The following is a 25,793-nucleotide window of genomic DNA, read 5'->3' as shown; positions in this document are numbered from 1 at the left end:
AAACTTTAAAATGCACCAGAATCATCCGGAAGATGTATTAGAACATATGTTGCTATACTCTTCTCCTATAGTTTCTGATTCAGCAAGAATCTGTATTTCTAACAAGTCCCCTGATGACACTGATCCTGTTGTTTTGAGAACCACAACTTAAATCATACTATCAATCAATTGCTATGCCTACAATTGGTAATAATAAAAGCCAATCTAAGTAGCAAATAAATTATTTTTCAGGTTATCAAGTTGAAAAGTGAAGTTACTAAAAGGGGACAGAATGGGTACATGTGTTTAGAAACACAGAGTTGGTGGAGGAGGAGTATGAGGTCAGCAGTCTGACAGACACCACCTAGTCTGTATGGCTGAACAATCTGAGTAGCCTTGACTTAGTCACTTAACTTCTCCAGGCTCAGTCTGCATATGTGTAAATTGCAGAAGAAAGGGTAAAATATATTGAAAGAGTTTTGGGATTCTAATAAAATTTAATAAGATGCACCCATCCTAAAAAAATCAGAAATATAGGAGCTAAGATTGTCCTCAGAGAAGGCAGTTATCGTTAAGCATTATAATACAGAATAGAGATAATGCAAGGTCAGCATAATGAAGGCACCACATTAGCACATCTCTGGGACATGACTATGTGACTGAATGTATTAATATTAAATCTAAAGAAAGAATGGGCCAATCAAAACATAAATAGGTCATCCTTCGGAACAGAAAAATAAGCTTTCAGGAGAACAGACTGGCACGTAGTATCTAATTGGGAACTGTCCAAAAGAGAGAAAATCTTTACTACCGGATTCAGGCCTTTTGGTCTCCTACCTCAAAATAGATTAGACAGGCTTCGGATGTTCCAGTTGAAATTTCTTGCAAATCAACCTGATTTTTGTTTGGCTTCTTGATTGGTTTGCCTACTGAGAGAGTGATCCTAATATATAAGAGCAATGTTCAATCAATTTGCCATTGTACATTAAAAATTTGATCAATATTTTGCTTTGAATGTAGTTTACCTACATTGATTAACAGGTGGAATAATTTGCTGTAATCTACAACTGCATTTCTCATTATAGATGCCTAACCTGATTTTTGTATTGTTTGTATGTGTATCAGTCTTTATAACTTCGGAAAATGCAAACTCATCCTTATCTTCTTTCATTATATGAACAAAACAAGACTTGTGAACGCACAACATGAGTATTAGAACCTAATGTGGCCTTATTTACCAAGGTGAAAGTCCATCTGTGGAAAACTGCCTGGAAAGCCAGCCAGCATTCCCCAGGTGGTACCCCTCTCCACTACTGTGATGGATTCCTGTGACCTGTTTCTTCATAAATCTGTTTTCAAGGCTTCCTCTTTGCCTCTTAATGAAAGTGAAAGAAGAGAGTGAAAAAGTTGGCTTAAAACTCAACATTCAGAAAACGAAGATCATGGCATCCAGTCCCATCACTTCATGGGAAATAGATGGGGAAACAGTGGAAACAGTGTCAGACTTTATTTTTTGGGCTCCAAAATCACTGCAGATGGTGACTGTAGCCATGAAATTAAAAGACGCTTACTCCTTGGAAAGAAAGTTATGACCAACCTAGACAGTATATTAGAAAGCAGATACATTACTTTGTCAACAAAGGTTCATCTAGTCAAGGCTATTGTTTTTCCAGTAGTCATGTATGGATGTGAGAGTTGGACTATAAAGAAAGCTGAGCTCATGGATGCTCAAAGATGACTCATTGGAAAAGACCCTAATGCTGGGAAAGACTGAGGGCAGGAGGAGAAGGGGATGACAGAGGATAAGATGGTTGGATGACATCACCAACTCAATGAACATGGGTTTGAGTGGACTCTGGCAGTTGGTGATGGACAGGGAGGCCTGGCGTGCTGAAGTTCATGGGGTCACAGAATCAGACACAACTGAGCGACTGAACTGAACTAAACTGAACTTTGCTCTGTATCATTGAGCAGATGCTAAACACTTGCAGATTATAAATATTTTCCCAGACTCTCACTGGTTTCAAACAATAGATTGGCACTGGCATGAGAATGGATGATATTAAAAAAAAAAAAAAAAGAAGAGCCATTATTGATTATTTTTTCCTTCTCAGCCTCTTCGATTCCCAGTAATTCATTTCTTTTGTTAAATATCCTCAGCTTTAAATTCAGAGTTTTTTGTTTTTTTTTTTTAACAAACTAATGAAGTATTGTGTTAGATTCAGGTAAAGAGCATTTTGATTCATTGCTTTCTTTTACCAATTATCTCTAGTCAAGGCTATGGTTTTTCCTGTGGTCATGTATGGATGTGAGAGTTGGACTGCGAAGAAGGCTGAGCGCCAAAGAATTGACGCTTTTGAACTGTGGTGTTGGAGAAGACTCTTGAGAGTCCCTTGGACTGCAAGGAGATCCAACCAGTCCATTCTGAAGGAGATCAGCCCTGGGATTTCTTTGGAAGGAATGATGCTAAAGCTGAAACTCCAGTACTTTGGCCACCTCACGCAAAGAGTTGACTCATTGGAAAAGACTCTGATGCTGGGAGGGATTGGGGGCAGGAGAAGAAGGGGATGACAGAGGATGAGATGGCTGGATGGCATCACTGACTCTATGGACGTGAGTCTGAGTGAACTCCGGGAGTTGGTGATGGACAGGGAGGCCTGGTGTGCTGTGATTCATGGGGTCGCAGAGTCAGACACGACTGAGTGACTGAACTGAACCGAACTGATTAGCTATTACAAGATATTGGGTATAATGCCCTGTGCTATACAGTAAACCTTTGCTGTTTTTGTATACTTAAAAGTTTCAAATAATCTGAATGATTTCTGTTTTCCTTGTCCAAACCCAACTAATGACCATGTAACATAAGAGCTTGCTAGTAACTGCCACCATCTGTTCAAGAAGTATCAAATGTGTACCCATGGATACAGAGAGAGACTCATAATAAAATTATATAAATCAATAAAAAAATTGGTTTGCATTTTTTTTTTGGTAAATTATACTAGGCAGCCACATTAAATAGTCACAGCCAAGTGTGTGACTTATTTTGATTACTAAAAAGCACTGCAAGGAGATCAAACCAGTCCATCCTAAAGGAAATCAGTGCTGAATATTCATTGGAAGGACTGATGCTGAAGCTAAAACTCCAAAACTTTGGCCACCTGATGCGAAGAACTGACTCATTGGAAAAGACCCCAATCCTGTGAAAGATTGAAGGCAGGAGGAGAAGGGGACAACAGAGGATGAGATGGCTGGATCACATCACCGACTCAATGGATGTGAGTTTGAGTAAACTCTGGGAGTTGGTGATGGACAGGGAGGCCTGGCATGTAACAGTCCATGGGGTCGCAGAGTCACACACAACTGAGAGACTGAATTGAACTGAACTGAAAAAGCAGTCAGAGCTAATCATCAAAATCTCAAGTAGACAAAGTGGTTTTGAGGGCAGCTGTAGAGTTAGATTATGCATGTGTCTAATAAGAAAGTAAATGTAGTTTTCAATTTAATCTATGAAGAAATCAAACTACTGGCAATATTCAGACTGAAAAACAGAATGTTACAGAATGTCATCACAGTATTGGAATATTTACCCATTTTGTTAACTAAAATATTGGCAAAGACAGTGCATTTTTCTCTCAGGGGAATTCAAATGTGAGAAAAAGTGCCTAAGGTTCATCCATTTAATATCATGCATCTAAATTCCCTGTACTTACAGAAGAACTAACTCCCTTTGGATTTTCTGTTTCACCATACGTACAACTTTGACACTATGCTCTCTTAAAGCCTTTCAGCAAAATTAAGTGGGGCCAGTTGACAATATGAGGTCAAACATATCTTAGTATACACTTTTAAAATTCTGTTCTACTTTATATCAATGTTAATTTTTCCCTTTTCTGATGAAAATTACACTTCCATTTTTTCCCTGTTATTTGGACATAATACTATGACTTTGTCATTTAAAGTAACAAAGTCCAAGCAATGAATTACCAGGTTTTTGTAACTGAAGAATATGCTACAGTCACTTGAGTCCCCAATGTTGCCCTGTTATATCTATTAAAAAAAAAAAAAGTGTATTGTTGTCAAAAGTGGCATGAGGGTTTAAAACTAGACTCTTCAACTACAGGGCTGTAATAGCTTCATATTATTGAGTCCCATTTCCCAAGTGTCTTTAAGTTCTTGCTGGGTAGTAAAATAAGAAGACACATTAAAAACTCTTAGAGACTACCAAGGGAGCATTAAACGCAACCTTGAAGGCACTGAGGTGTGTGGCTTCCTACAGTGCCTACACAAGTGAATCTAAGATTTCCTTAAATGCTTAATTTTAAGAGGTAAATGACACAGGCATTTACAAACATAATTTTGTACTTTTAAAAAGGAAACAAATTAATTAAAATATTCAACAATTATCTCCAAGTGATAATGCCTGCCACATTTACTCCTTTAATAAATAATCTAGAACCCCTCTGTGAATACCTTTATGTTTATGGTTCCATATATTTTATCCTCCAAAGTAGGATACTTTTGGGGACTGAAAGACAATGACATCAACAAGTGTACCAGAACACTAGCTGTAAATCAGGTCTGTCCCAGGCAAATCATGACTTATGTTCACTCTGAGACAGAAAATGGGAATGCAGGACCCAGCCCTTTGTTTTCTAGGAATTTACAGTTCAGTGAGAGAGAAAGGAAACAGAAAAGCAACATGGTTATTCTATTATTTCTATCATTATCATCATTGTTATTCAAGATTTTTATCTTCCCTTGTATGGTTTTATTTGACACTTAATGAACAGATGTTTACTACTACAATTGTCTTTTTGTACATGAGGAAAACAAGCGAAATGGAAGTTAAATGTATTGAGTTGGCCAACAAGTTCATTTGGGTTTTTCTGTAGGATGTTATGGAAAAACTCAAAAGAATTTTTTGGACAACTGAGTATTACCCATATTGACAGAGCTGAAAAAGTAGAGAAGGTGAAACGTGAAACTATGGAATTTTTCTGCAAAATCTAAAATCTCACTCACTCCCCAAAGCAGGATCCTATGATGTATTGTGGTAAGAAATGGCTTGGTATTATGGAATCATATAGAAAGGGTACTTGAGCAAGTATCTTTGACCAAGCAAGGCTTTATGGAAGAGGTGACAAATAAGACACTGACTCAGCTGGCCAAGGGGAAGGGGTGTAGGCAAGTGGGACGACAAATACTAAATCATTAGGCAAAACACTGTAAATCCCTTGAAGATTAATGATGCAGAGTAGTCACTGCATATGTAATGTGCTCTTTAAAAGCAGCCCTAGTATATGCATAAACTATGTTATTTAAAATGACAAATGAGTTGAATTATGTGTCCCTAGGATATGTTGGAGCCTGGTAGGCTGCAGTCCCTGGGATCCCTAAGAGTCAGGCACAACTGAGCAACTTCACTTTCACTTTTCACTTTCATGCATTGGTGAAGGAAATGGCAACCCACTCCAGTATTCTTGCCTGGAGAATCCCAAGGAAAGAGGAGCCTTGTGGGCTGCCGTCTATGGGGTCGCACAAAGTCGGACACGACTGAAGCAACTTAGCAGCAGCAGCAGCAGGATATGTTAGAATACTAAATGCCAGTTCCTCAGAATGTGATCTGATTTGTAAACAGGGCTATTGCAGACGTAATTAGCTAAGATGAGATCTTACTGGAGTGTACCAGTATGACTGGTATTCTTATAGGAAGAAGAAAATGCCATTCAACAGACCAGACAGACACACACACGCACACACACACATACAGGTGACAACAGAGGCACAGATAGCAGTGATGTGGCTGAGACCCAGTGGACACCAGTCTTGATGGTTACCACCAGACACTGGGAAGATGTGAGGAGGGGTTCTGCCTAGAATCTCAGAGAGAGCATTCGGGCACCGCTGACATGGATATCACAACTCCAGCCTTCCAAACTGTGAGAGAGTAACTTCTGTTGTTTTAAGCCACCCAGTTTATGGGACTGTATTGTGGCAGTCCTAGGAAACTAACCCAATGTACAACCATGAAATTCAGACACTTATACCATTCTGGAATTAGGGAACTGTTCAGGCTATTATTGGGCTTCCCTGGTAGTGGCAGAGAATCTCCCTGCAATGCAGGAGACCCAGGGTTTGATCACTGGGTCAGGAAGATCCCCAGGAGAAAGGAATGGCAACCCACTCCAGTAGTCTAGTCTGGAGAATTCCACAGACAGAGGAACCTGGCGGACTACGAACCATGGGGTCACAAGGAGTCGGACACAACTTAATGAATAACACTTTCACTTTTCACTTTAAGTTAATATTATACTTCAGCTGATATGAAATTTAAATATCTATGAAATGTGTTTACATGCATTTTATATAATAACACATGTAATACTTTTGTGTTATTAAATGACTGGCTATAGTCTATCTTCTTGATGGCACTGTGAAGAATTATTCAAGATGGTAAATTGTTCTGATTATAGCCTGGCATGCTGCAGTCCATATGATCACAGAGCCAGACACGACTTACTGACTGAACAACAACAGCAATAAAAGCAATGTAAAAGGTCAGTTAGATTCGGTACTATACCATACCTGGATGCCTAAAAGTTAATCTTAAGAAATACAGATTGCTATGATGCCCAAGAAAACTGGAGTGGGTAGCCTATCCCTTTTCCAGTGGATATTCCCAAACCAGGAATCGAACCAGGGTCTCCTGCATTGCAGGTAGATTCTTTACCAACTGAGCTATCAGTGAAGTACAAGCTGGAATCAAGAATACCGGGAGAAATATCAATAACCACAGATACTCAGATGACACCACCCTTACGGCAGAAAGTGAAGAGGAACTGAAGAGTCTCTTCATGAGGGTGAAAGGAGAGTGAAAAAGCTAGCTTAAAACTCAACATTCAAAAATGAAGGTCATGGTCCTATCACTTCATGGCAAATAGATGGGGAAACAATGGAAACAGTGAGACTCGATTTTCTTGTGCTCCAAAATCACTGTATATGGTGACTGCAGCCATGAAATTAAAAGATGCTTGCTCCTTGGAAGAAAAGCTATGACCAACCTAGGCAGAATATTAAAAAGCAGAGACATTACTTTGTCGACAAAGGTCCATCTAGTCAAAGCTATGGTTTTCCAGTAGTCATGTATGGATGTGAGAGTTGGACTATAAAGGAAGCTGAGCACCAAAGAATTGATACTTTTGAACTATGGTATTGGAGAAGACTCTTGAGAGTCCCTTGGACCAAAGGAGATCCAACCAGTCCCTCCTAAAGGAAATCAGTCCTGAATAATCATTGAAAAGACTAATGCTGAAGCAGAAACTCCAATACTTTGACACCTGATGAGAAGAGCTGACTCACTGGAAAAGACCCTGATGCTGGGAAAGCTTGAGGGCAGGAGGAGAAAGGGGTGACAGAGGATGGGATCATTGGATGGCATCAACGACTCGATGGACATGAGTTTGAGCAAGCTCCAGGAGTTGGTGTTGGACAGGGAAGCCTGGTGTGCTGCAGTCCATGGGGTCATAAAGAGTCAGACATGACTGAGAGACTGAACTGAACTGAACTGATGATACCCAACAGTGAAGACACTAATTATGGATTTTGTTATTCTCAAGCTGATCCAACATCATCACCAAAGGCAAGTAAGTTATCGAATAATGATTCCTCATGTTTCATGGGAAAAAGGAAAAAAAAATCAATGTTTGTTGATTGAAACAGATAAAACTGTCAGGAAAATAAATGTTATTTTTAGGCTTTTGTTAAAACTGGCACTAAAAGAAAATCAAAATAAAAGATTAACAAGTCTAAAAAAAAATAATTGAGTCATTCCGAATAACTATTTTCTCATTTTTCAGTCCTAGAAATACTTGTTTTACACAAGTGCTTTTTTGTGTAACATGAATTAACTTTTTCAGATCATAGATAGGTTTTCCTCCTTATTGATTTTGTTTGAAGCATTCTGAGAATTTCAGGAAAAGGCTGTGATGAGCCTAATTTGAAATAAATGTGCCATGCTTACAACCAGCACCTGTATAGATTATTAATTACAACTGATAGCATATTCTTTAATATAGACTAGATAGGTAATATTTTCTATAATTTTAATTAAAATTATTGAAGCTAAGTCTCAAATCTCAATATTTTAAAGTAAACGTAAGGAGTGGTACATTCCATTGGAGTTTCAAAACTAAATTCAGTTCTCTTAATTGGCATCTTTAATGTACTAGCCAGAAATGAAGAGGGTAAACTTGATTCAATAGGATCACAAGTAGATCACTACTATTAATATATTTGTTTTCACACTACCTTTTTAAAATAGCAGGGATTCATACAACTATAAATGAACACTTATCGTTGAATGTGCCCCCAAAACTCACACTGTATTATGAATTTATCTTTCTGTGTGTGTGTGCATATACATACATACATGCATATATATAATATAGACTTGAAAATAGAAAAATTGATTATCATCCCATCATGAAAAAATTCACGTTGAAATTAGTGCATTTTGATTTTGTTGACAGCTCAAGTGAAAGTGAAAGTTGCTCACTCATGTCCAACTCTTTGTGACCCCATGGACTATACCGTCTATGGAGTTCTCCAGGCCAGAATACTGGAGTGGTAGCTGTTCCCTTCTCCATGGGATCTTCTCAACCCAGGGATCAAACCCAGGTCTCCCACATTGCATGTGGATTCTTTCACAGCTGAGGCACCAAGGAAGCCCAAGAATACTAAAGTGGGTAACTTATCCCTTCTCCAGTGGATCTTCCCAACCCAGGAATCAAACCAGGGTCCTCTGCACTGCAGGTGGCTTCTTTAATAGCTGAGCTACTAAGGAAACCCTGACAACTCAATAACTACTACAAAAATATTAAAAACTAAAGGAAAAATATATATTGTAGGGTATCTATCACTCAGAAATCTCCCCATACATCAAATAATACATACTGAAAATATATCAATGGGAGTATTCTTCTAATAATAAAAATACAAAACCAAATCAATGTCTATGTAGTTATACAACACTTCTACTTTAAAAGAATCACAGCTATTTACTTTAAAATGATCCATGTTAACTATGTACAATACAACCAATAGATCCTCAACCATATATTGATAAGCAATAGTGATTTCTTCTATCTTCTGGAAATGCCCTGATCATTTTAAAAAGCTTATTTCATGTCAACTGCTGCAATAAAATAATGATTATGTTCTCATAACTCATATATATTTTTCATTGAAAGATGCAGATTTCAAAAAGACACATCTAATTTCAAACTTCCATGTGATCTGTATATCCAATTATTTTGACTTTGTTTTGAGATCCATTTTCCGATTACGCTGGAGATCCAATTTTGACAATATAATCTACAGCCATGCCATTTATATTATCTAAAAGTCTTAAGAAATAAAAGCAAAATTTAATTGAGCATCCTACCTTGCCTAGTGACATGTGGTTTACCTTTACAAGTCTTCAAGAAAAGTAGAAGTACAATAATCCTGAATCAGAATTAAGCAACATTAGGTCAGCAGCAAGGAAGCACAAACTAACGTTAGGTGGATAAATGTGCTTGCTCCTCATGAGGTTTGAGTCCAGAAGACAGGTACTGTATTATCCTGGAGTTGCCTCAGGAAGGAAAATCTGAGACAAGAGATTACAGGTAAAAGTTTATTTTCAGAATTAATTCCAGGGAAGCAAAATAGGGGACTGTGAACAGTGACACGGAGAAGGAGAAAAACCAATGAAACAAAGTGTTATTATGCTAGACATTGCTGAGAGTGACTGGGGCTCCATTCTTCTGGGACCCTCCAAGGAACCATGTGGAAGTAGAATGTGTTACAGAATCACCTGACCAAGGGGGCAGGTACCAACTGGATCCTACTTCCTATTGACCAAAGAACAGCATTTCAAATATCAATTAGCACTATGCTGTAGAAAGTCCAGTCTTGTTCTAGAATCTAAAGGTTTGTGCTGTGACTCTATTCTTAGGACTTTAATATAAGATCCACACATTACCCATAAACAGCATCAAATCTTCTAGATCATCATGCTTGCGGAGCAGGCAAAATGATGTGTTATAATCAATATAATGGACTAGTATAATGTTATGTAGATTATGAAGATGATCTAGTTCTCTGCGCACTATAATGTTACAAAGAGTGAGACAGTTCATCTTGAGCTAGGGCAGAACTGTGCAAGTGCACGGCTGTCCATCTCACATAAGAGCAAATTTTAAATCCTTCTCCTTGAGAATTGAAAACATTCACTTATCAGATGACTAGCTACATACTAGCTAGTATCAGAAGTGTGTCAGTTTTTTCCAGTATAGACACAACTACTGGCCCAGATTACAGCTAGCTCAAAATACATGAGCTAAATTCATGCTTGTGACCAAGCCCAACTTCAATGAGAGAGTAAGGAATACCCTACCTACTCTATTGGGTTACCTGCAATTGAGTAGTGATGACAATAATAGTTTAGAATTATTAAGTTTATAGAAAAAAATATTATTTTGTATCAGTAATACAATCATAAATATGATGATGACTAAGTATTTACTTTTTGCTAGGTACTCTGCTAAATGATCTATGTGTATTATCTCATTAGGTACATTGACTAATGTTGCTTTTGCAAGTATCTGGAATTGTCTGATAAATGTTTCTTCTAAGTATCAGGAACTGTTCGTGGAATTAAACAAATGATGAACTCTGAAATAGCTGTAAATAAATTCAGATCTCCTCAGGAAAAAAATGACCCTTTAAATTCATGAGGATTTTTATTAAATGTTAAAAAGTCTTTGGTTAATGCTGATGTACTGGGCATAAAAAGTATCAGTACTTGTACAGTATATTAGAGTGTTGAACCAAAAGAGTCTTTCTATAGTCCATATTAAAAGTAACAGTAACAAAACTATTTGAAGGCATGATATTAATGATCAGAAAGGCTATAAGAGCTATCTCCTAAACAAGCTATGGGACTACATTTTCCCCATGTAACGATGAACTTAATAAAGATGTATATCACCAGGGGGTGAGACTTTGTGCGTATGTGTTTGTGTCTATGTGTGTATTGGGAAAATGTGAAAGTAGTTATTGATATGAAATTTGTGATTAATAAATTTTTGGATATTTCTCCTAGACCCTTTCCCATATCCTATCCAAAGATAAACTGAAAAAAATATTAGTTGTTTCAGTTGGACAGTCACTCACCTGTTACAGTAAACAGACCCAGTCTGTTAAATATCCTATTGTTTAAATCATTTATCAGAGAACTGTATTTATAATTCATTTCTTACTGGTTTTGTAACATTAAAAGAGAAGAGAGGAAGGAAAGAGGAAGAAGGAGAGAAGGAAAGAAGGAAGGAAAAAAGAAAAGAAGGGAAAAAAAGAAAAGGAAAATTAAGAGTTTAGGTAGCTGAATTCTGAAATTATGAATGTACAGAGGTACAACAACACTAGGTTGGTAGATTAATTGACAAACCCTTGTCTCCATTCTTACTTTTCCATATATTAACATCTTTATAATAAGCCTTTCTTAATGAGGAGGACTTAGTTCTAGTCCTTGCAAGCTAAGAAAAGTTAATTAACAAAGATGCAAAGTCTCTGCAATACATTAAAACACAAAAATAGTGAAACTTATTGAAACGTATCTAATTTAGACTATATAAATGCTAAGAACCATTTCTAAAATTCGCTTATTTCAAATATGTTCAACAGTAGAGACCAAGTATAAATTACTTAAAATAATAAAAAGCCAGTATATATTTTATTATGTGCCATCTGTTTATATGTATATATGTAAGATATATGCATATATTTTTATAACCTGCATTTACCTTTTGAAAGGAGTCAGTGATATAGATATGATGGTTGCCATTATTGTATTATACACACAGGAAGACTGAGATGCAGAGAGCAGTGAGGTTAAGGAACTTTCCCAAGATCACGCTAGTAGTCAAGAAGGATCCTGGACTATACCCATGCAGTCCCATGCTCATAACCACTACTATTTACTGAATTTATTCACTTATTTTAAAGAAATTTTACATTGCTGCCTTAGAATACTTGTGGAAATGGAAATCTTTATGACTCTCATTGCCAGAGAAATAGGTAACAGATTAAGAAATCTGAAAAGTGAATGAGGAACTTCTCTTTTTCACTGCATTTCCAAATATTATCATATTCAGATTAAACAAAGGAGCAAGAAAACCTTTTCAGCTTCATGGTATCATCCAAGAAAATTCATCCTGAGAAAACCAGCTGCCAACAGCACACCCTTTAGTATTTAGACAGGATGCAAAGGCCCAGCTGTTTTGTCAGCCTTCCTTATACAGCTTGTTGACAAAGAAGAGGCCCAGTTAATTTTTCAAGTATGCAATATAAACTGAAACTGATTCACCTGAAAACACCTGAATTGCTTCTAGGAATGAAGAAATAATGATACCAAAATAATAAATTTTTCATAGGATTAGAGTACACTGAAATGATTCAAAAAATGGAATTTATCAGGAAAAATGGATAAGGCAATAATCTACTTCTGTTTTTCAGAACTTCTTTCAGATTGCTCAGAGCTCAAAGATTCCATCCAGACTGCTGAAGCATGAAAGGGAAGATATATGGACAAAATAAGAAATGTCGAGACTGAGAGAATGTAAGTATGTAGATAGAGGGAGCAGAATATCGGATGAATTAAAATGTAAGTTGCATTTTTAGTTCAGAATGTGCAGAATTTGGTACCGTCATTGTAAGAATAAGGGGATCATCAGTGAGTATTCTCTTGTGTCTTCTTTTAGGTTTACTTGGACATTCCTGTTTTGATTTCAACTTTTTTACTCTGGAATTTTTATTCTATGACTATAAATTAAAAAAATAATAACAACACTGAACTTTCTTTGGGATAATATTCTCGAGTTAATGTTATCATTTTTAATATAACTAAAATGATTTTAATTGGACTACCTTATTTTCGATACAAATTTTTAAATAAAAGTGCTATTTAAATATCAACTTATTTACCTACGTCATATTTCAACAATTATTGCTTCTGGGCTTGTGTATTGAGTGTGACAATCATTTTTTTTCCTACCAAAGCTAATTCACTGGGTCAAATTTTCTGCCTATGTATGCTCAGTTGCTCAGTCGTGTCTGACTCTGTGACCCCATGGCTCCTCTGTCCATGGAATTTTCCAGGCAAAAATACTGGAGCAGGTTGGCATTTCCTACTCCAAAGAACCTTCCTGGTCCAGAGATCAAACTCATGTCTCTTGAGTATCCTGCACTGGCACGCAGATTCTTTATAACTGCGCTAACTGGGAGGCCTCAAATTTTCTATGACTCAATTTTATTGAGACAAATGTATTCTTTAATAAATTTTCTGTTCTTAGAAAGTATCATAATTTGCAATTTTAGCCACTATGGATCTTAATATTTTAAAATAATTTTTAGATTACTTTTATTGTTTTCCATTTTTTCAACAGCATAATTTTTATAAAACATGTTTCCCCATTGAAGTTCACTCATGGTCTCATCAATCCATTGCTTCATTCTATAAAGTTCACATGCTTATTTTCATTTGCTCTTCAGGGTCAAAATGGCAGAGCCAAAACATCTTCGAGAATTAAAGAGTTAAGGATGACAAGACCAAAAGACAAGATTAAAATGATGGGAGATTTTATAATCTTCACACTGTTCTGTACTTTTCCCTGTACAGTCGTGTGTTAACTGGAATGTTTTTCTGTAATACAAATAAAATATATAACTTTGTCTACAAAATGAGACTTCTTTTTCAGAACAGTGTTTGTGTTGAATAACAATCTATATTTTGAACCAGTGAAGTTAAATATATGACAATAACAACTGGCAATTAATGAATAAAACATCCTGAAAATTTTGGATCTGAATTAAATCTTTAAATCACAAATACATAGCCTAACAATATTATCTCTTATCTAACCTCTTTTTTCACTCGTACAATTTTTTTCTTTGCTCATTATTTATCACTGTAGTGCCCTGTGAAAGTCTCAATTTCTGTTCCTGGTACTTAGCTTGTAAAAGCTGTAGCTGCTAACTCTGAGAACCTGAATTCACATAGCACCTGCAAATATCTGTTTTTCAAGGTTTTCTCTGAATATAATGACAAGGAGTAAGGAAAGTACCTGTGACCTCGTGCATCACACTTTTAGAACAAACGCCTCCTCCACTGCAATTATGTCATCATGAAATCATGTTCCACGTTCTAAAATAAACTCATTGCCATATGAATTGTTATCTGACAGAGATATTTTTGCAGTTGTCTTTTTTAACAGCTTTCTTAGACTAGTGTCTTTTAAATTTCTCACAATACCAAAACAAAAAATTTTTCTTTGTCTATTCTACATGCTTACTTAAGCTTGAATGTTCAACAATTACCACCCTTATCCTACACTGCACATATAATATGGATTTCACATACACACACACACAAACACATACACATTTTTAGCTAAATTGTCTAAACACACACATATATATATACTTTTGTTTTTCTGATTTGCAAGACAAGTCAGAGAGTTTTCCACAATTTCACGGTTCGGGACTCACCTGTGGACGTGGATGTCCCGTGACTAGACAGGTCAATTCCAGGGTTTCCCCTTCCCGTATAGTGTAGACCCTTTCTGAGTAGCGCTCCTCTTCAATGTTACAGGCCAAGCCTGAATGCACAATACGAACCGTGGGGGGAGCTGTTGAATCAGAAAGAAGATACGTAAAAAGATAAATAAACTGTCATCCAATGAATCATCGTGGTTGTAAACAGCAATTCTTATTAGATTTTAGCTCTGTCAGATCCATCAGTCTTAACACTTTGAACATCCTCAAGGGATTAAACATTTTGCTGGACAGAAAGCTTCAAATTTATCTAAAAGTCGCCAACACATTCTGAAAATGGAAAATGGGAGTAGGGTGCTGAGAAAAACTGGTGATTCAGGAAATCACCATCATTACAAGACCTGGGATAAAACTTTGACTGCTAAAATGTGATAGTTCCCCTCATCTCTGAAATGTGAAATTTAATATAGTAAAGGATGTTGTCCAAAGTCTATGTAGTAGTAACAGTCGTTCAGCCGTGTCCGTCTCTTTGCAACCCCACAAACTGTGGTCCCCCAGGCTCCTCTGTCCGTGAGATTCTCTGGGCAAGAACACTGGAGTGGGTCGCCATTCCCTTCTCCAGAGGATCTTCCTGACCTAGGGATAGAAACCAGGTCTCCAGCATTGCAGGTAGATTCTTTACCATCTGTGATACAGGGACTATGGTGGTGAAAAAGAAAGATCACTCAAAGGAAAAAGTAATCTAAATTAAAGACATTTCCATTTTTCTGTTAATGTTCTAAGTCCTGTGTTAAAACTAGGAAGCTAAAGCATAGGAAGATTTATCTGTCAGAAATTGAGTATCAACTTAGTTTTCAATATTTATAGACTCCTATATTAATATGAACAAAAGACACTGGTGAAGATCATAGATCACTGAGGCCTAAGTATAAAATTCTGACTCAAGATAGACTTAGTTTTCATGAAATTGTATAAATTCTTAAGTACAGTTTCTCCTACTTCAATGCTTCATGGGCCTATAAAACTTGTCTAGGATTCAATGACTTACTCTTTGTTACCCTATGGAATATAGCCCACCAGGTTCCTCTGTCCATGGAATTTTCTAGGCAAGAATAACGGAGCAGATTGCCATGCGCTAAGAATTGAATCCATGTCTCCTGCAGTTCCTGCACTGCAGGCAGATTCTCTACCACTGAGCCACCGGGGAAGCCCATAGGAAACCTATTATATGCAAAAACTCTTTTGGTCCTGAGAAATACTTAGATAACAGGATAGGCTTCTTGCCATCAAGGAGATTACAGTAAGTGACTTCAAATTGGAGATCATCCCCATTTGTGAATTCAGCAATTTGTTTGTAATATATTTGGAGTAGAGAAGAAAAATATTGTTGTACTGGAGAAAAAGCTTCATCTGTATATAAGAACAATGATCTCAAGAATTTACTGATAGCAATCTCAGCCTCAACAGCAGTATTATCAGTAGAGGCTGTGGTTGCTTAAAAATTAATATGACTATATTTGGAATTTTTTACTTAACATTTAAAAGATCATGAATATTGTTAAATTTACAGATAAATTTGGTGATTTATGGAGGAAATAAGATAATTATAAGTCCAACTTACAGGAAATTTTCTTTTGGGACAACCTATGTTCTGAAAATAAAAAAGAATAATTTCCAATACTAATACTTTGCTTTACATAACAAAAATGTATAGAATACTCCTAGAGTTTAAGAACTGAAAAGGGCAAAGTTTGTTATTGTTCTTAATTTCAAACTGAGAGACAGAGAAGTCTGCTTGTAAATAATAGAAATAAAACAACCAGTTATTTCCATTTTCTTTCTGGCTATCCAAGCAAAGTACTGTTCTTCAACCTTTCAATGAAAGATCAAATTTAAACTTCAATTTAGATACATAATATTAGAAAGCCACTTATTCTTAAACATCTGTTGCACACTGTATACATATTATGGAGGTTAACAAACTGATGACAATCAATTAACACTTTCAAAATATAAATAGAAAATTGTTAAGGAAGAAAATAGAGATTCATTACCTTGAAATATATTTCTATGCCAAATTTAGCCTAACAAGTGATAGTTCACATGTTTATTAATACATCTAATTATATAGTAACATGGCATCTTTTCTAGATTATTTTACAATGTTATTTTTGCTTTATTTCATATCAATGAATAGTATTATTATTTTAAGGATCATCTTTCTAAAGAATCACTATGCAAATAAGTAGCTTTATTTTAAAAGTTTAAATTATACAGTAAGCACACTGTCTTCATCTACAAGGGGTAATTTTCTGCTTTTTTCTTCCATATTTTAACACACTCTTGGAACAGGTAATTGCCTATATATTGAGCCTTCCACCTATCTTATAGGAAGGTGGAATATTCTACCAAATTATAAATGTTAAAGACGTACTTTACCCAGTATGCGTTAAAATATATAGTCAGTACTTAAGGAGCTCAATGATAATGTGAACATTTTGGAAGCTCCCATGAACTCTTCTGGCCTGCAGAAAGCTCAACTGAAAGGTCTTAGAGTTCATCCAGGCCAATGCTCTTATTTCCGAATTATGGAAGGAAAGTCTGAGAACATCAGGTGAGCTGGCAACAGGCTTGCAGCTAGTTGTGGCCTCAATGAGACCAGGACCACTGGTCCTAGGCTCTCTTTACTAACTCACGCTATTAATTCTATAACAGACATAGTCAAAGCAGATTTAAATAACTCCTAAACTAGATCTAGACTAGACAAGGGGGTAAAAAAAAGATTGAGAAAAAGTTCATGAAGTAGTTACAGCACCATAACTAGATCAACAATATTAATTGTATAATTGTTCCAAACCTAGCCAGTGTAACATTGTCACAATTTTTGTCCTGTCTCCAATCCCTAACAAAATCTTATGAGTTCCCAAATAATATGTTGTAACTTGTTTTTTCATTATTTTCCCTAAGAGGGACTTCCCAGCCAATGCAGGAAACATAAGAGACTTGAGTTTCATCCCTTCTGGAAGATCCCCTGGAGAAGGAAATGGCAACCCAGTCCATTATTCCTGCCTAGAAAATTCCACAAATAGAGGAGCATGGCGGGCTATAGTCCATGGGGTTACAAAGAGTCAGACACGACTGAGTATCTAAACAGCATGACATTTCATGGAGTCCAAATCACCCCACATGGCGTTTAATCCCCCATAAATGGGCCACATATTGACTATTCAACATGAAATCTCACTTCTCTGTATCATCAGCCCAGTGTCAATGGGAAGTTAAAGAATACTGACAATTCAATTTCTTTGATCATAATGTCCCCCCATATAGAATTCCCACACTGATCTTTGGACCAATGTTGCGAAAGCTTCTTGAATTACTTAGCAATGATTTTCTTCTCTTTTTTACCAGGAAATGTGTATTGCCCAGTGATTCTCCTTTTTCTTAACATTATAACTTGATAAGAAGCATGTCATTACAAGAATGAACATCATTTTGAGCATCTGTACCACATTACCTAATTCAGAGCACAGAGTAGGTATTTAATAATTAATTCATAATTTTAAAGCATGTATCACTATAAGGACTCTTCCCTCCTATTTTAGCAAAAATATCAACTATTAGGACACTGAATTTGCCTACTTTAAATACAAATACAATTTGCAGAACTCTATCTAAAGCAAGACATATTTTATCCTCTGCCTTGTTGGAAAAAAAATCTTAACTCATCATTCTTAAATTGGACTAAGGGTTATGATCCCTTTTGCCCTGTAGAGTCAGCAATGAATTAAAATGTTAAAATATTGCAAGAGACTCATATTCATCCAAATTTGCTTGCAGTAAACAAAATCCCATTATATAAAATCTTTCCTAACACTAATTCTATCAACTCCCTTAATCTGAATAAACTGGCTTTGGGCTCAAGAGGTCAGCCTAAAAGGACAGAAGAGAAACATTCTCTTATCTTGTTAGCATATACTTTTGAAAGTCATACCAAATTCTCTCTGTATTCTGTTGGAGAAAGAACACAAATAAATTCTCCAATGGCAACAGCAAGAGCATATTTTAGCCTTTTATCTCATAAAAATACTTTCAAACATATATTAATTGAGCAACTGCTATAGATGAGATGAGACATGTGCTAAGGATACGAAGATTGATGCTACGAGCGGTGCCCTCTGTGCCCACTGCCTATTGTGTTTTCAGCCTATTGGGTCTGACCAATTTATTTACATACAAAAGTCATTCAAAAATTACAACTGAACAGAATAGTTATCTAACAGAAGAAAGTGAAAAGTACCACAACAGGACAAGGCAGAAACTGACTAAATCTGCCTGGGGGATTCCGACAGGTTTCAGGAAGCCAATGACATTTAACAAGGTTTGGAAAGATACACACAGTGGAGGCAAAAGAACATTCCAGAGAAAGGAAACAGTGTGTTCAAAAGCATGTAATCATGTCTTTTGACATAATACTGCCTGCAGTGTTCAGGAAATAACTACATGAAAATGTGATCCACACAATTTATAATCTACTCCAAACCCCGAGACCAGTGCCACTCTCTCAATCTACCCTGATGTCTCCAGACATGAGAAAGAGACCGTAGGGCCCTGCCAATGGAAAAGATGAGAGAAACCTACGTGAGAGTTCTTATTAGACAAGACAAGCACTGATTGATGTGGGAGTGAGGAAACATGAATTCAGACGTCACTGAAGTTAATATTTTGGTTAAACAGGTGAAAGACTTTTTTTTAATAAAAAATATTCTCTTGATCAGTAGGGGCTCCACATTATTCACAGTTGGGAGAGACTTAAAATGAGGGGATCTGAGTCCAAATAATGGAGTGCTTTGTTAGAGTGAGGACTTAGACATGAAGTGTTTTTGAGGGAGAAGCTTTTTCCATGTTCCTGAAGGATATGCTGTTATTAGCCATTAATAAGTTTCATAATAAGAGTTTTCTTTCCTCTAACAACGCCAAGCAAGAGCATTGTACTTTTGCATATCCTTCAAATCCCTGGTCCAACTATTCTCTGGGAATTCAAATTCCAATAATATCGTACAACTTTGCTACACTAGTTCAAGGTAACTTGGGGTTACTGAGTCACTAGTTTAAAACAGTACAAAAGTCTTCTCCTCCCTCCTTTTTCCACAATGAATTCCCATTCAAGTTTTAAATTAAGTATTATGTTTACAAGCATGGGGCTTCCCTTGTGCCTCAGACAATAAAGAATCTGCTGCAATGCAGGAGACCCAGGTTTGATCCCTGGGTTGGGAAGATTCCCTGGAGAAGGGTATGGCAACTCACTCCAGTATTCTTGCCTAGAGAATTCCATGGACAGAGGAGTCTGGGGTCACAAAGAGTTGAACACAACTGAGTGACTAACATTTTTGCTTTTCTCTGAGTATAGTCTATAATTATCCCTCTTCTTGGTGACAATTCTTTTGCCTAATATCTTTCTCCTTAGGCTCACTATATTAATATATATTTAATATAATAAATTCAGACAAGGAAGCAGAGAATATGAAGATTTTGGAGAGGAGGTGAAAATTTTAGTTTTAGATGCTGATGGTAAGCTGGGCACAAATGAAAAGTTGCTGCTTGATATAAAGATTTAGAGCTTTAAAATGGTAGCCGATGTTTGACAGCAATAGAATAGATGCAAAGCCTAAAACAGAACATGTAGAGTGAAAAATTAAGAGGATAATGATAAAATCATAAGGAATGTGAATTCTTGGTACAGAGCTGTTGTGGATGTGAATATGGATACAGTGAGGCCAAGAAAGGAGACTCAGGGGCAGAAGGAATACAAAGAAAATGCAATGCTTCAAAAGTTATACAAAGAGATGCTCGAGGATGGTAAATTGTCCAAAACTGTCACTTACAACAGATTTGAAGGAGCATAAACAAAAGATCATTGCCAATGATAGTTAGGAAGGCACTGGGAAATTTCAAGTGAGGCTGTAGAACAACAGGGGGAAAAGATGAAGGAGGTGAGGTTTGAGAAAGATAAAAGTCTTCCTGGGTCAACCTAGCTTCAGGCAAAAGGCAAAACTGCTTTGAGGTTTACCCACATGTAAAAAATAAGGAAACATACAATTAAGCATTCTAAAATACTATGCCATGCCTCAGGATTACAAAGACTAACTATTTACATTATAAGAAACAAACCATAATGTCTGTATTTCCGACATAAACTGTAACTTTTAACCATACTATACTATTTTTCTTCTATCTTTCATCATGCTTCTAAAATTAAATTTCTCTAAAATCTGGCTTTCTTTATTTTCTTCCTTTTTTCTTATCTTTCTGCTCTTTTACTCTTTTACAAGTTTAAATCTTGTAACTTTGTTATCCCATATGTAGAAATCACTCAAAACAGTCTAATCTTTTCTGCAAAAAAAAAAAAAAAAATCAAAGTTAATTCTCACAGCATATAAATATGCTAATCTCTCCCATATTAAAGGCTGGAGACAAAACAACATTTATCCTCTCATCACAGGTCTCCTCTCATCTTTGCTTTACAGCCTAGTGATTGGAACTAATGGTACCCACTCTATGCCAGACTTTGCACGTTTTTGCAATCCTCAGGCCATAGCAGTCTGGCACCTACCTTATCTTTTGTGTTTATAAAAGAATAAAGAGAAAAATAGAAAACTGTTTTCTTTGCTCTACTGCTAATTTTTGTCATTATTTTGATCCCTTATATCTCCTTCAGTCTTAGTTTGCCTGCCCTCATTTCTGCAACTATAAGGATCTTTTGAAATTACACATTTGTTCTACCCTTCAGAACAATATAAACTATTATTATATCCCACTATTATTCTTACAACCATGAATGTAAGCATATATTAAAACATGCAGATAGCAGAATATTCAATTTCTATGTCTATTACAATAATTTCTGCAAAAAATAGTTAAAATCCTTCTGTTACTGTCATTTAAATAATCCCAAATAGGACAATATCTTGATACACAAACATTTTGCAGATTATTTATAATCGGCTTTTACTCATTTGGTTGTTTTTAATTAACTACTATTTCAGCATCAAGGTGAATTTATTTTCCTTTACCCTCATCCTTCATACTTGGTTAACACTGAATTCTTGCCCACTGGAGAGAAATACATTTTTATCTTTAATATGATGAGTTATAAAGTAAAAGTACTAAGATCATATTGATCATATTTTGGATTTAATCAAAAGAAGATCATATCTACCTCAGCATGACTTTGGTGAAGGCTCTGAATATGAAAGGTTTTGAATATTTTGTATTATTTCCTCAGCACATGTTGAGCAGCATTGTTATAAATTAATTGAACTGCCCTAAGAAATTCTGCAAAGCCCAGAGTAACATAAGAAAATTAAACCCTGAAGCCTCTGGTTCTAGAAAGAAGCTATTAATTTTTCCTAAATAACAGAGGTTGATCTGATTTTTTAGGTTAATGTTAGTCAAGAATTTAAAGCAAAGAGTTTATATTTTTAATTAAAAAACAAGTTATCTGTTATATGCAATAGATACTATTTAAGAAAATGAAGAAAGTTTGTCATTAAAGAAAATGACATTAAATAACAATGCAATTATGTTCATGAAATTTTAAAGTTAAACATAAAAAAACATAAGCAATTTAAATTTTAATATTAAAAACAATAATAAAAGTAATAATGTTTTGTATAAAAGAATTATCTTTCAATGTCATCTTTAAGCATTCTTGAATATAGGTGCTAACTTTACAAAAAACTGAATGTGTGCATGCTAAGTTGCTTCAGTGGGATATAGCTCTTTGCAACAAAAAGCTGAATACATAATGGCAAAACATTAATCTAAATCATCTTCTATAAAATGACATATTTGATTCTTATGTGTCTTAAATGAAACAGTATGAAACTTATAAATGTTATTAAATTAAGGTTTCTACATTAACAACTTCATCAGAAATAACCTTTTTGTTTTCATCCCAAAACATAACCTATTAATATAAAGCTAAAACTTGAAAGACTCTTATATGTTTTATAGATACAAACAAAAAAATAAAAAAAAGTTTCACTGAACCTATGGTTCTTAACATTCTTTTCAAATACAGCATTTGACAACCTCCGATATGTGTACCAGAGAGGAACTGTGGGTCCCTAAGTCTGACATACATAGCCATCCATGCTTCTACATGGATATCCCCAGCCCAAGCCATTCAGCCATTCACTATGTTCTTCGCAGTATTTCCCAGGAGAAATATATGACCTATATGTAAGCAATATTTGAAAGTTTATCAAATAGTTCATTAACCTTTTATTGTATTTACAAAAGACTTATGTTAACTAAGCTTTGTGCTACAACTTAAGGTAAACATTGTGGTGAACTAAGCTTTCTCTAAGAAGGTAGAAATGTGAGATACTATACACAAGTTCCTGTTTCTATATCAGATCCAATGCCAAATCATGAAATGTCTCCAACTAAAGACTGAATCATGTTTCTATCTAATCAGTAAATTTTAGTAGGAACAACAAAAACAAGAAAACAAAAAAACAAAAACAACTACTCCAGAAATTTTGAAGGCTAGGCCATAGACTATAAATACAAAAACAAACAAAAAATGACAAAGACAGAAGGGAGTCTCCTCTTGCTTTTATGGTACCATTCTGTTATGTGCTTTGAGTCATCTTGGAAGCATAGTGAAGGAGGCAGAGAAACTATTATAATGCTATGAGAGAGAACAGCATTTAATCTTTAAAATGGTTGGTAAGTTTTACCCCCTCTCAATCAACTTCATGAAGTGGCTTCCTCTTAATAATGTCAAAAGTTATATATCATGTGCTCAGTGAGTCCTCTAAAGTTCTTTGAACCAAATCTTCCTGACTCATGAATTATCAAAACGTCTTATGAGATTAGGATTTCTGAACCCACAGGTGTTAATTACATCATTTTAAACACTCTGGACTGAAATGTATACTTAAATGTACTCACCTTCTCTAAAATTAAGAGCATTTCAGCTTTCTTGGGAAGAACTACAAAGCCACAGCAAATATTAACTAAAATGAAATTAGTATCATCATTATGCTCCAACTTTAATCACAATTTGGTTATTTAGAGACCACTATTATTTCTTTCACTCTAGCTCATCAACAAAACAAATGATATCTACTAAAGTGAAGCGAAGTTGCTCAGTCGTGTCTGACTCTTTGAGACCCCATGGACTGTAGCCTACCAGGCTCTTCTGTCCATGGGATTTTCCAGGCAATAGTCCTGGAGTGGATTGCCATTTCCATCTCCAGAGGATCTTCCCAACCCAGGGATCAAACCCGGGTCTCCTGCATTGTAGACAGATGCTTTACCATCTGAACCACCAGGGAAATCCCAAAAATATTTACTAAACAATATGCCAAAAATGAAAACTTCAATTTGCTTCTCCAAGAGTGGCAATAGCAGACATAGGATTTTGTCTGCTGACTTCTCCATTGTTTCTCTCCATTGAGTAATGACTACTGCTGGACTACCCCCAAGAAGGACAAGTTCCTCAGGATGTTACAAAATTGCCTTTGAAACTCCAGCATAGAGGAATCTGTGTGATAATGACACAACCCAAAGTCTCCTTCAGAACTAAATGGAAGAAAAATTATCACAAAGCCATAATGATTCCAATCCCACCAGGCAATATTCATAGACTAAGAACTTAGCAAACACCAGACACTTGTGCAAAGCTTGGTATTTTTTGACACATTTGCTAGTTCTTTCTAAATCCCAAAAAGGTATATTTTAAATATACATTTGAAAAAATAAGACATCTCCATTGAAGGTTAGTGAATATTCAAAGTCTAGTTTCATCTACAGTTGTCTTCCCTAGGTTGGGAAGATCCCTTAGAGAAGGTAAAGGCTATCCACTCTAGTACTCTGGCCTGGAGAATTCCATGGACCTGGACTGACTGTATAGTCCATGGGGACGCAGAGTCAGACACAACTGAGCAACTTTCACTTTCGCATTCACAGTTGTCTTTCTCTAGAAACAAATCATGTTGTGTGTATTTATATATATGTGTGTGTGCATGTGTTGTTGTTGTTGTTTAGTCTGTTTAACACTTTCATAGATATATATATGTTTAACACTTTCATCAGTTCAGTCACTCAGTCGTGTCTGATTCTTTGCGACCCCATGAATCGCAGCACACCAGGACTCCCTGTCCATCACCAACTCCCGGAGTTCACTCAGAGTCGTGTCCATCGAGTCAGTGATGCCATCCAGCCATCTCATCCTCGGTCATCCACTTCTCCTCCTGCCCCCAATCACTCCTAGGATCAAAGTCTTTTCCAATGAGTCAACTCTTCACATGAGGTGGCCAAAGTACTGGAGTTTCAGCTTTAGCATCATTCCTTCCAAAGAAATCCCAGGGTTGATCTCCTTCAGAATGGACTGGTTGGATCTCCTTGCAGTCCAAGGGACTCACAAGGGTCTTCTCCAACACCACAGTTCAAAAGCATCAATTCTTCAGTGCTCAGCCTTCTTCACAGTCCAACTCTCACATCCATACATGACTACTGGAAAAACCATAGCCTTGACTAGACAGACCTTAGTCAGCAGAGTAATGTCTCTACTTTTGAATATGCTATCTAGGTTGGTCATAACTTTTCTTCTAAGGAGTAAGCGTCTTTTAATTTCATGGCTGCAGTCACCATCTGCAGTGATTTTGGAGCCCCCAAAAATAAAGTTTAACACTGTTTCCGCTGTTTCCACATCTATTTCCCATGAAGTGATGGGACCGGATGACATGATCTTCGTTTTCTGAATGTTGAGCTTTAACCAACTTTTTCACTCTCCTCTTTCACTTTCATTAAGAGGCTTTTTAGTTCCTCTTCGCTTTCTGCCATAAGGGTGATGTCATCTGCATACCTGAGGTTATTGATATTTCTCCCAGCAATCTTGATTCCAGCTTGTGTTTCTTCCAGTCCAGTGTTTCTCATGATGTACTCTGCATATATCACTTTCATATATATATATATATATATATATATATGTACACACATATATATGTATGTATGTGCATGTGCATGGGTGCTCAGACATGTCTGATTCTTTGTAACCCCATGAACTGTAGCCCACCAGGCTCCTCTGTCCATGGGATTCTCCAGGGAAGAATACTGGAGTGGGTTGCCAATCCCTCCTCCAGGGGACCTTCCTGACCCAAGGACTGATCCAGATCTCCAGCATCTCCTATATTGCAAGAGGATTCTCTACC

General features: G+C 36.2%; 1 protein-coding gene across 1 annotated transcript in view; it reads right to left on the bottom strand.

Annotated features, from left to right (window-relative positions):
• Window positions 1-25,793, bottom strand: part of MDGA2 (MAM domain containing glycosylphosphatidylinositol anchor 2) — a 928,200-nt gene that overhangs the window by 520,497 nt on the left and 381,910 nt on the right. The window contains exon 2 of the mRNA XM_018054380.1: window positions 14,563-14,702. Coding sequence (XP_017909869.1) covers window positions 14,563-14,702 — 140 coding nt within the window. The remainder of the gene's footprint in view (window positions 1-14,562; window positions 14,703-25,793) is intronic.

Source organism: Capra hircus, chromosome 10 (genome assembly GCF_001704415.2).
Source record: "Capra hircus breed San Clemente chromosome 10, ASM170441v1, whole genome shotgun sequence".
NCBI lineage: Eukaryota > Metazoa > Chordata > Mammalia > Artiodactyla > Bovidae > Capra > Capra hircus.
Note: the sequence above shows the minus strand (reverse complement) of the source record. Positions and strands in the feature narration are given on the sequence as shown.